This window comes from Notamacropus eugenii, chromosome 1 (assembly GCF_028372415.1).
Source record: "Notamacropus eugenii isolate mMacEug1 chromosome 1, mMacEug1.pri_v2, whole genome shotgun sequence".
Lineage (NCBI taxonomy): Eukaryota > Metazoa > Chordata > Mammalia > Diprotodontia > Macropodidae > Notamacropus > Notamacropus eugenii.
In genome coordinates, this window is record NC_092872.1 from 535282151 (window position 1) to 535295057 (window position 12907).

General features: G+C 33.1%; 1 protein-coding gene across 8 annotated transcripts in view; it reads left to right on the forward strand.

Annotated features, from left to right (window-relative positions):
• BIRC6 (baculoviral IAP repeat containing 6) overlaps positions 1 to 12907 on the forward strand; it is a 302402-nt gene that overhangs the window by 129395 nt on the left and 160100 nt on the right. For 7 of the 8 annotated variants that reach the window (XR_011972445.1, XR_011972446.1, XM_072634130.1 and 4 more), the window contains exons 34-39: positions 1731 to 1862; positions 3940 to 4155; positions 7444 to 7627; positions 8028 to 8183; positions 8500 to 8633; positions 9434 to 9587. Coding sequence is in view for 6 of the 8 variants with exons in the window: in XM_072634130.1 (XP_072490231.1) it covers positions 1731 to 1862; positions 3940 to 4155; positions 7444 to 7627; positions 8028 to 8183; positions 8500 to 8633; positions 9434 to 9587 (976 nt within the window). In the remaining 2 variants the exon portion in view is untranslated. The remainder of the gene's footprint in view (positions 1 to 1730; positions 1863 to 3939; positions 4156 to 7443; positions 7628 to 8027; positions 8184 to 8499; positions 8634 to 9433; positions 9588 to 12907) is intronic. The other variant, XM_072634135.1, reaches the window with a different exon arrangement.

Genomic DNA, 12907 nt, shown 5'->3' on the forward strand with positions numbered 1-12907 from the left:
AATACATCTAAATACCAGTAGCATTTTAGAACCATCTGCAAATCACTGAAGTGTCTTTATACCCTAAGTACCCATGATATCTTTCCAACCAATTTGCCGCTGATACCTTCCATATATGTTGTCTGCCCCATTAGAAGGTGAACTGCTTTATAGCAGGGACTGTTTTTTTTCCTATTTATATTTCTAGCACTTAGCACAGTGCTTTACACATAGTAAGTGCTTAACAAATGAGTTTTTTCATTCTTCTGTTCACTTGTCTACCTGTGATTTCTGTTACTTGAAGCCAAATAACTATGAATAGTTTACCATGGAAGTAATAATTCCTGTTGAAGTATAATGGGTAAATTGTAGCAGACAGTTTAACCTCATAGGTTAGTTACAACTAGGAAAGTGATGGGTAACAAAATCACTTTATTTCAACAAGCATTTATTAAGCATTTTATTTGTGCTAGGTGCAAGGGAAATAATGATAAAAAAACAAAACTCATGCTTGAGAAGCTTATGGTAAACTAGAGGGAATGATAGAGCTAAATAAATAAAAAAATAGATTCCTAGTAAATGTATGATGGCATACATTTATGACGTATGTATAGACTCGTAGTAAATGTATGATTGTAGGATTAGAGGGAAATTTTCAGATTTACAGGTTCAGGAATTATTTTCCAGATTTTCATGGATTATTATATTCTGATTAATTGATTCCAGCACATTACATTTTAAAATTCAGATGAAACTTTATACCTTTCTATTCATGGGGAGACTCCATATGCTTTATCCAGGACAGCACCTTCTTAACATCTAGATATTTGAGGAGGTGAATTAGTGCTTGGGAAATTGAATTACTGATAAGAAGGTTGCTTGGTGAGTTCAAAATCTTAGCAAAGGGAATTAACTAATCTCAGGATAGTTTCATCCAGGTAAATTGAAGTAGTTTTTTCTTCTTAATTAAATAGTTTACCTTTCCAGTGAGTGGAGCACACACCAGTATAATCTCCCCATCTTCATTTCTCCAGCACATCATTATAACTTTCATAATTACGTTAATTGCTCTCATGTTATTATATTAGACTTCCAAAAATTATGGGTTTTTAAAATCACTGGGTTTTTAGAGCACTTGCTGATACTTGGATTCTATCATAAAATCTCTAAGGAAATTTGAGAGTTGCCTTAACCTCATTAATAATGGCTTCATCAAGCATATTTTTAGGTATATCTGGGGATATCTCTTCAGATGACTGTTTGCACTGTTGTTTTGTTGATTCTTGTACCCTTTTAAAATCAATTTCAGGATGTAACTTATTATATATAACAACTAGGTGTGGCGCAGTGGATAGAGCACAGGGCCTGGAGTCAGGAAGACCTGAGTTCAAATCCGGCCTCAGACACTCACTAACTGTGTCACCCTGGACAAGTCACTTAACCTCTGCCTGCCTCAGTTTCCTCAACTGTGAAATGGGGACAAAAATAGCATCTACCTCCTAAGATTGTAGTAGGGATCAGTTGAGGTAATATTTGTAAAAGCGCTTAGTACAGATTAAGTGCTATATGAATGTTAGTTTTAGCTGTACCTATATATTTTATACTTCTTTGCAACTATTGCAATCTTAAGTGAACAATTTGCATGTGAATAGAGTATTCTATACAGTTTTTATTGGAAGTTTTGGCCCCACTCTAGAAGAATGCTGTATTTCTGTGGCTTATATTTTTATTTGTTAATTTTTATTTTTTAGCAACTTAATTTATTAAAATCAAAACAGAAGGCTTTGGTGGAACAGATGGAAAAAGAGAAAATACAAAGCAACAAAGGATCATCGTACAAACTTTTGGTAGAGCAGGCAAAACTAAAGCAGGCTACATCAAAGGTATTGTGATCTTACAGCTTTTAATTTAAAAGGCTACCTACATCACGAAAAGTAGTTTTCCATTTTATTTTAAATAATTGATTCCTGAGGTTTTGAAACATACCAGTCATCACTATTCATTTAATTCACCAGTCACTTGAAACCCTAGTTTGTTACTCGGCTTTTCACTGAACCCACTTATGGGACCTTAAATCAGATCCTATGTAAAAGCATTTTGATAATTGCATAGTTTTAGTCTAATCTTAAATTACATAATTGATATATTTCTGCTTTGGTCTTTGCTTCCTTAATTATTATGAAACTATTTTAGCATTAGAGCATTAGCTTAGGGCCCGAAATCAGTAGTCCACACCTAAGCTTGTTGTGCACAATACCTTTGTAGAATGTTAAGCAAGTAAAGTGAATAAGCATTTATTTAATAACTACAATGTCCCAGACATGTGCTAAGCGCTTTTACAAGTATTACCTCATTTGATCCCTGCAACAACCTTGGGAGGTAGGTGCTTTTAATATCCCTATTTTACAGTTGAGGAAACTGAGGCAGACAGAGGTTAGGTGACTTGTCCAGGGTGACACAACTGGTGAGTGTCTGAGGCTGGATTTGAACTCAGGTCTTCCTGACTCCAGGCCTAGTGCTGTATCCACTGCGCCACCTAGCTGCTACCTTACTCTTTAGAAGCATTGGTGTAAGGATTATTAAATTACTAGAAATTAATTTTTGTTTTACAAGTTATTTTTAAGGGGGAAAGTTGTTATATTCTGAATTAAAGAAGAAAATGATCAATCAGGCTTCTCAGAAGTTTCCTAAATTTTTCAAAAAGATAACTAGCAATAGCTTTCATTAAAGTTGCTTTGGATTTACTTTATAAAGCTTGTTTCCCTTAAAACTCCTCAATTATTAATTAAAAATAATACATGCTTTTGAAATCTAAATTTTTAAATGTACTTTACCTAACCAAAATATGAATGTATATGTATATAATGCAAATGTATTCAAGTGAAATTATTTGAAAGTGATTAAAGAACTTTATTCATTATCCTAGAAATTTTACAAAAAAAGAAAGGAGTTCAGAATTACAGGTACTCCACCTGGATGTTATTTATTCCCCTGTATATTTTCTTTGCAATAAAATTTGGAAACAAACATGTCACTATAAGAAATCTTAAAAAGTGTTGATCTGACTTCATTTATGTTTTGGAAGACTTTTGATTTTTCATAAATTAGTTATTCCACAGAAATAATACAAGTAATTTTTGAGGCTCCTACAAAGAGGTTAAATGTGATGGTTAAAATGACAAAGCCACAAGTATCTCCCATTCTGTGGGTCTGAGAGTTCCTGTGATCAGCCAATAGACTAAAACACAACCACTTATCCCATTTCCTTAAGAATTTAGACAATCTGTTTTGTGACAAAAGCAATCCCATGTAACATTATTTCATAATAATTAGTTTTTAAACCATCATAACCCAGTTTCACTCTGACATTGTAGAACCCTCAGCAGCAGTTTGGGTTTCTTTAAGCTCTAGTGACATTGACTCTCTTCACTAATTTTTAGATTACTATCATTTCTAATATTGTTCCTGTAGCATTAACCCCCACTTCATATTGTTTTGTCTAATGTCGTTTAGGCTGGGTATGTGTGTGGGGAAGGGGAGAAGAAAGGCTTTGTGGGAGGTTTGATAATGTATTTGTATGCCCATCAGCATAATTCTAATGCAGCTTTGCTTTGTGGAGAAAAAAGAAGTTTATTCTTGTTCCTAGTGGTTGTTTCCATGTAACTTGTATTGACATTCTATACTTTTATATATTTCATTTCACCCAACTTAGTTACTCTTGGTCTGTCATTTTTGCTTTAGTATTTGAGTTATTGTCTCATGAGCACATTAATTGCATTTCAGTTTTCCCCATAGAATTTGATAGTCCTGTGTCTTTGAAATTTTTTTCCCAGAAATTTTCAAGATTTGTTCTATATGTTGTAGCTGATTTTAATTTTATACACAAAATAATACTGTAATGGTTTAATTCAGAAAATGCTAGCATGATGTAAATTTTTTTTTAAAATTCTCTACATACAGCACTTTAAGGATTTAATTCGTTTACGGCGCACTGCGGAATGGCCTCGCTCTACGTTAGACACTGAAGTCTCAACCACAAAAGAAAGCCCAGAGATAGAGCCCCTACCATTTACTCTGGCCCATGAACGGTGCATCTCTGTAGTGCAGAAACTTCTACTCTTTCTTCTGTCCATGGATTTTACTTGTCATGCAGATCTCCTTTTGTTTATTTGTAAGGTAATTTACATTTAAAAAACAAAACTTGTAAGGGGAATGGGCATAGTAGAATCCTTAGAAAAATGAGATTTCTCTAGAAATTAGAAAACAGTAAGTTTAATAATAATAATAATAGAAGTCATACTAATATTTAAGTTTTAGACATTGCTTTATAGTTTCTTAAATGCTTTACTCTCAACTCAGTACAATAGGTAGGATACGAAGTATTATTACTCCCATTTTATAAATTTGGAAACTGAAATTAAGCCTCTCAGTCATACTTATTTGACTTTCTCAAAATTACCCAGACAGAAAATGCCACAACTAAGATTTTACTTGGAGTCAGTTCCAAGTCTTTGTTTTACACACTGTGCCACACTGCTAATCAAAAAGAAAAAAAAATATCCATCATTTTAAATTTGTTCCCTACCCTGTAATTTCATTTGTATGAGCCACTTTCAGTTAGGAACTCTCTCTTCTACCAGTTTGACTTTGCACCTTCTCTTCAACTTAGAGAGTTGCCTGGAGATGCTGAGAGGGATCCCTGATAACACAGTCAGTATGAGTGAGAGGATAGATGTCAACATAGGTCTTCCTGACTGTAAAGCTAACTATTTTTGCCACTCTGTGCTGAGTATCTTTCTGGACATATTGTATACTCTCTTCTTGTTTACTTTCATTTTATCTTGCTTACATATCTTGTTAAATCTCATCTCTTTTTTCCCATCATTTTCTTTCTCTCACCTCATTATCTATGTTTCTCCCTTTTGCACATTTCCTAACCCCAAACTCCTTTCCTTTTTCTTTATTTTGTGACAGCCTTAGGAGTTTTAGGAATTTTTTAAAATTTAAAAAAATTTATTTAAATTTGTTTAATTTAAATTTAAAAATTTATTTAAAAAATAAATTTTAAAAAAATTTATTTATTTTTCAGTTTTCTGCATTCACTTTCATAAGTTTTAAATTTTCTCTCCTTTCCTCCCCTTCTTCCTCCCCAAGATGGCATGCAACATGATAAGACTTTACACATACATTCCTATTAAATACATTTTCATGTTAGTCATGTTGCATAGAAAAATTATAATAAATGGAGAGAACAGGAGAAAGAAAAAGCAAAACAAAAAAAAAGTCTGCTTCACTCTGCCTTCCAACTCCATAGTTCTTTCTCTGGATGTGGATGACATTTACCACCATGAGTCAGTTGGAATTTTTTAGATCCTTCCATTTCTGAGAAGGGCTAAATCTATTAAAATCAGTTATCACATACTGGGACTGTTTCTGTGAACAGTGTTCTCCTGGTTCTGTTCACTTCACTGAGAATCAGTTCATATAAGTCTTTCCAAGATTTTCTGAAGTGCATCTGTTTATCTTTTTTTGTGAGGTTTTTTTTATTTTTAGTTTTCATCATTTACTTCAATAACTTTTAAATTTTTTCCCTCTTTTTCTCCCCTTTCTCTCCAAGATGACCTGTAGTCTGATATAGGTTTTACATTCCTGTTAAACATTAGTCATGTTATAAAGAAGAATTATAATGAATGGGAGAAACCATGGGAAAGAAAAAAACAAAACAAAAAAGAAAATGATCAACTTGGCTCTGCATTCTGACTCCATATTTCTTTCTCTGAATGTCAATGGCGTTTTCCATCACAAGTCCTTTGGAGTTGTTTTAGGTCCTTGAATTGCTGAGAAGGGTTAAATCTATCAAAATCAGTAATTGCAGACGATGTCAGTTATTGTGTCGGTGTTCTGGTTCTCCTCACTTCTCTCAGCATCAGTTAATATAAACCTTTATACATTTTTTTGATGTCCTCCTGTTCGTTATTTCTTATAGCGCAGTAGTATTTCATTGCATTCGTATACCACAGCTTGTCCAGCTATTTTCCTATTGATGGGCATCCCTTCCAGTTCTTGCTCACCTCAAAAAGAGCTGCTATAAATGTTTTTGTACATGTGGGTCCTTTTCCCATTTTTATGATCTCTTTAGGATACAGCCCTAGAAGCAATATTGCTAGATCAAAGGCTATGCACATTTTGTAGCCTTTTGGGCATAGTTCAAAATTGCTCTCCAGAATGGTTGGATCAGCTCACAACTGAAATGTGAATGTGTTCCAACTTGCCCACATCCTTTCCAACATTTATCATTTTCCTGTTTTGTCATGATAGCCAATCTGATAGGTGTGATGTGGTACCTCAGAGTTGTTTTGATTTGCATCTCTCCAATCGACAGGGATTTAGAGCATTTTTTCATGTGACTATAGAGAGCTTTAATTTCTTCCTCTGAAACCTGCCTGTTCATATTCTTTGACCATTTATCACTTGAGGAATGACTTCTATTCTTGTAAATTTGACTCAGTTCTCCATATATTTTGGAAATGAGGCCTTTATCACAGACACTAGTTGTAAAGATTCTTTTCCAGTTTTCTGCTTCCCTTCTAGTCTTGGTTGCATTGGCTTTGTTTGTACAAAACTTTTCAATTTAATGTAATCAAAATTATCCATTTTTCATTTCATAATGTTCTCTATTTCTTGTTTGATCATAAATTCCTTCATTCTCCATAAACCTAACAGGTAAACTATTCATTGCTCTTCTAATTTGTTTGTAGTATCAGCCCTTATTCCTAAATTGTGTACTCATTTAGACTTTATTTTGGTATATTATATCAGACATTGATCTATGCCCAGTTTCTGTCATACTGTTTTCCAGTTTTCCTAGCAGTTTTTGTCCAATAATGAGTTCTTATTCCAGAGGTTTTTATTCCAGAAGTGGGGTCTTTGGGTTTATCAAACAGTACATTGCTGTAATAATTTACTACCAACAGCCTTAGGTATTACAAGTATCACCTTGTTACAGATGAAGAAATGGAAACTCAAGGCTTAAGGATCACTTAAGTGATATCTTTAGAAGGCCATAGTTGACTGTGATGCCATAAAATACTGAAATAAAACTATGTCTGTTATTCTGCAAAGGTGTTTTTCCCTTTCATTCAGTTTTTTTCAAAGTTTTATTCTCAATGCTCCTTTGAATGCATTTTGTTTAGAAATTCATTTGAAGCAAGTAAAATAGAAAATAAAAATGGAAATAATGGAAACTTTCTTAGATATGTATGACTTACAGATCTAGAAACAATCATTCCAGACATATGTTGGCCCCAAATCTTAATACTTAAAGTATGTTTCTTAGAGGTTAATTTCAGAACAAAATATATTTTAAATTTCTCAAAAAGGGTTATTTTGCAAACTGAAATTGGATTGTTGATACACTTTTTACTTTCTATATGCTTATTTATGTTTCCTAAAATGTGTTTAAAGGTTCTTGCAAGAATTGCAAATGCAACTCGTCCAACAATTCATTTGTGTGAAATTGTAAATGAGCCTCAACTGGAAAGACTCTTATTACTTATGGTTGGAACTGACTTTAATAGAGGAGACATATCCTGGGGTGGTGCTTGGGCTCAGTATTCCTTGAGTTGTATGCTACAGGACATCTTAGCAGGTAAGTTAGAATTTCTTTTTCTCAGATGACACATTTAATTTGTACTTGAAAAAAATTACTTTAACCCTAAAACAGCTATAAAGTATTGTTCATTGGCTTTTATAATTCAGAAATTACATTTGTTATTACTTCTAGGGAGTCCTTTTGATACATGTATACCACAAAAAAAAAAGGTTGTGTTGACAGTGATTATTACCTGTGTATTTAAATATTTCATTAGGATCTCCTTAAGCATTATCAAACTCATTTAAAAGTTATTCATAGAAAATAATGAGCCAGATAATATATAATGGATGGTATTGGTATTTTTTCATTATTGAAGCCTAAAGGGAAGGAATGGCTTAATTTGTTTTAAAATTTACTGTTAGAATAATATTGCTTATTGTGACTTTATCCACAGGAGAGTTGTTAGCACCAATTGCTGCTGAAGCTATGGAAGAAGGGGCAGTAGGAGAAGATGTAGGAACAACGACTGGGGACTCTGATGATTCTCTTCAACAATCTTCAGTTCAGTTGCTAGAAACTATTGATGAACCTCTGACACATGATATCACAGGTGAATAAATCTGCATTTTTAATAGTTTTCTTTTTAACTAGTATATATTAAGGATTTTAATATTTTGTGCTATTAGGCTTTTATTTGTACAACAGAAAAAAACCCATTTTAAAAAATACTTTTAGTAGGGATTATAACCAAAAATAAGGATATTTAAAAGACTTGTGTTCTTTTTGAAATTACATTAACTGTAATAAAGTTTCAGTTAGAAGTACTTCATATGTAGTTATTTTAGTTGGCAAGTTTTAATTGGTTTATATTTCTAAGCTAAATTTTAGTTAATTCATTATAAGTTTAAAAACAAATTCAATTGTAGGTGCTCCCCCTCTTTCATCTTTGGAAAAAGATAAAGAAATTGACCTTGAGCTATTACAAGATCTGATGGAAGTTGACATTGATCCTTTAGATATTGATTTGGAAAAAGATCCTCTGGCTGCGAAAGTATTCAAGGTATGGAGTACTTTAAGTATTTAAATTAATTTGTCATTTTTTTGTAACCACTTAGTGTTTGTTTAATGTCTCTCATATACCAAAAAACTGAATTTTTGAATCGGTAACATGAGCCCTTGTGTATATAATTTTCAGCATTAAATATTACAGAATTACATGAGATATTGACTTGAAATGATACATAAATCGTAAAGTTGATATAGTAACTCAGTAACAGTGTTTCTTGTAAATTATTGTCAATAATAAAACTTTCTCTGGAGGAAAAAATTGATAATGCTTTTCATAGAGAAAGGTGTTCATGATTGTTGCTATATTCTGAATTAAGTGTATGTAAATCAAGAAATAGGTAATCATTATAATAGTGTTGTTTTGGTTAAGTACAGATTAGATTATTCCACATTTGAACTTTTAGAATTAAGGACTTTTATATGAAGTAACAAAACAAAATGAATTTGTCATAAAAAATGGGTTATTCTTGAATGTTTTGATAATAGTTTTAATTTTGTCTGTAGATAAAGGAAGCAGTTGCTTAATATTTGGTATCAGAGTTAGGTAGAATTACTGAATTTAAACATACACTAGATACTATTTATAACCAGTGTTATAACCAGTGTGAGGTATACCATGGGTTTGAGAAATGTAAATCTTGGGAACTTTTATGTCATCATGAAATTTGTGAATTTGTGATGGTGCTAACTGCATGGAATTAATTATAAATTAGGGCACAGTAGATAGAAGATTTCACCAAAGTGAAGGGGGAAAAATAACCCACATTCTCCTCTTTTTTTTCTTTTATCAAGCCTATAAGCAGCACATGGTATGATTATTGGGGTGCTGATTATGGCACCTACAATTATAACCCTTACATTGGAGGTCTTGGAATTCCTGTAGCAAAACCACCAGCAACCACAGAAAAAAATGGATCACAGACTGTTAGTGTATCAGTTTCTCAGGGTAAGTATAGTTGGGTTTTTTTTTCTAGTGAAATATAAGGTGAATGAATAGAACTGTTGGGAAAATTGGCAGGTCTCCTAAGACTTTTTGTCTTATGTGATGGAAAAGTCTGTGATGTCATCAGTATAGGGAATTGCCTCCACTCATTTATGACAAAAGGCACCTCTGATTTAGGAGATATATCCAAAATCAGACTGTTAAGTATCTGTAGTCAAATTTGGTTGTTAGTATTTCTGACCGTAATCCCAGACTCTCTCTTTTTTTGGTAAAGAGTAGGAGTATTACTTATTCAGCAGCCCAAAGACTAATAAGACTTTGTTTCCTTTAACTGATCTTTTTTTGGGGGTTTGTTTATTTTTTTTTCAGTGTTCTACAATCATTTCCACATAACTTAGATTTTTTTCCCCTTCCCTTCCTGGGACATACAATTTTATATAGGTTCTACACATACATTCCTATTAAGTACATTTTCACCTTAGTCATGTTGCATAGAGCAATTAAAATGAATGCGAGAAATCATAAAACAAACCAAAATGTAATATGGAAGAAAATGATCTGCTACATTTTGCAGTTGAATTCTGTAGCTCTTTCTCTGGATGTGGAAGGCATTTTGCCTTAAAAGACCATTGGGAATTTTTTAATTCCTTGCATTGCAATGCAGTTCTAAGTCTACCAGAAAAAATCCTCAAACAGTGTGGTTGTTGCTGTGGTTCTCCTGGTTCTGCTCCTTTCATTCAGCATCAGTTCCTATAAGGCTTTCCAGGCCTCTCTGAAGTCTTCCTGTTCATCATTTCTTATAGCTCAATAGCATTCCATTGCATTCATATACCACAATTTATTCAGCCATTCCCGAATTGATGGACATCCCCTTGATTTCCAGTTTTTGGCCACCACAAAGAGTGCTGCTATAAGTACTTTTGTACATGTAGGACCCTTTCCCATTTTTATGATCTCTTGGGGATATAGTCCTAGAAGCAATATTGCTGGGTCAAAGGGTATGCACATTTTTGTAGCCCTTTGGGCATAGTTCCAAATTACTCTGCAGAATGACTGGATCAGCTCACAGTTTCACCAACAATGAATTAGTATTCCAGCTCTCCCACATCTTCTCTAATAATTATCCTCTTCCTGTTTTGTCATGTTAGCCAATCTGATAGGTGTGATACGGTATCTCAGAGTTGTTTTGATTTGTGTCTCTCTAATAGTGATTTAGAGCATTTTTTCATATGGCTATAGATAGCTTTGATTTCTTCCTCTGAAAACTGCCAGTTCATCTCCTTTGACCATTTATCAGTTGGGTAATGACTTGCATTCTTGTACATTTGACTCAGTTCTCTATATATTTTAGAAACGAGGCCTTTATCATAGACACTAGTTGCAAAAATTCTTTCCCAATTTTCTGCTTCCCTCCTAATCTTGGTTGCATTGGGTTTGGTTGTGCAAAAACTTTTCAGTTTAATGTAATCAAAATTATCCATTTTGCACTTCATAATGCTTTCTATCTCTTCTTTAGTTAAAAATGCTTCCCTTCTCCATAAATCTGATAAATGCACTAGTCCTTCCTCCACTAACTTGTTTATAGTATTAATCTTAATACCTAGATCGTGTACCCATTTGGACTTTATTCTTGTGTATGATGTCAAGCATTGGTCTGTGCCTAGTATCTGCCACTCTGTTATCCAGTTTTCCCAGAAATTTTTGTCAAACAGTTCTTATCCCAGAAGCTGGGGTCCTTGGGTTTATCAAACAGTAGAATGCTATATTCAGTGACTACTGTGGGGTACCTAACCTGTTCCACTGGTCTACCCTTGTGTTTCTTAGCCACTACCAAGTGGTTTTGATAATTGCTGATTTATAATACAATTTGAGATCTGGTAGAGCTAGTGCACCTTCCCTAGCATTTCATTTCTTTAGTTCCCTTGATATTCTGGATCTTTTGTTCTTCCAGATGAATTTTGATATTATTTTTTTCTAGCTCTCCAAAATAATTATCTGATTGATTGATATGGCACTGAATAAGTAAATTAATTTAGGTAGAATTGTCATTTTTATTATATTGGCTCTGCCCACCCATGAGTAACTGATATTTTAAACTGATCTTTTTTGCAGTTGTAAATAGAAAGCAGTAATAATACACAACGTAAGTTCTGTATACAATTTTGGATACTTATCTTGGACACACCTCTCCTCTTAACTGCTTAGGAACATTTTAATGGACCGATTTTGATTTATTTTGTTGATCTGTTATTTTTTTCCCTATTTTAAAGAGTATGTGTATTGAATAAAGTTTTGTATGACATTTGGGGTCTTATCATTAAATTAGAAATAAGTAGAATAGAGGTTTTACACTGGTACCTTTTGACAACTTTAATAAAACTCCAAAGTTTATAAAACTAGATGAAAATATTGTAAATGTAATTTAATTTAAATGAGAACTGATGAAAGAAAAAAAGCAATACTCTTTTTAACATAGAGTTCCTCTTTGTTAGTACTTAGCTACTGACATCCTTGTAACAAAATAAAATAAAACAGGAAAAGAAAAAAAATGAATAAACATGTACATATCTTGTGAGTGAGCATGCAAGTTAATTTCACTGATGTCAGTATTCATTGCTGATGTCAGTATTCATTGTATATAGTATTACTTCGGTCTTTATTGCAGAAATCAAGTAAATGAAACTGAAACTGGAGGTCATCTGGGAATATACTGGGGAATACTGTGTGATTTTGTTGTTCTTTTATTGAACATTTGGCAGTTTATCAGTTTATTTTTCACTTGTCAGGATCTAAAAACTGCACCCCAAATGGTCTTTATCCAGGTAACTTCCTAGTAAAGAAACTGGCTGAGGTTTTAGGAGCACTTTTAATAGAAATATGGCAAAGTCTGCCTATACTCTCTACAGATTTGATTTAGCTTCTATTTTTTGAAACTGTTTAACACCTATTTTCTGCAGTTCATTTGACAATCAGGCATAGCCTTTTGATTTCTTTGCTCTTTGTTTTTCAACTATTCAGATTTTTCCATTGACATTTATTTTTCACATGGTTAAGTATTGACTTTTGAAACTTGTTAAGTGTACATTTCATTATTATGATTTGTTTTCTTTTCAACTAACATCATAGAACGTAATTCTTTATACTTAAACAGTGATCACTGTATCACCAAGGCAATATTCACAGCACTGGTGGTGACTGAATATGTGGGGCATAGTTCTTAATCACAAAGTATGACAGATTCTCCATATAGAAGGTAGAAGAGAAACATATATTTAGACGCTAGAAAGCCAAATCCCAGAACTAGGAAGCAGAATCAGTCATAA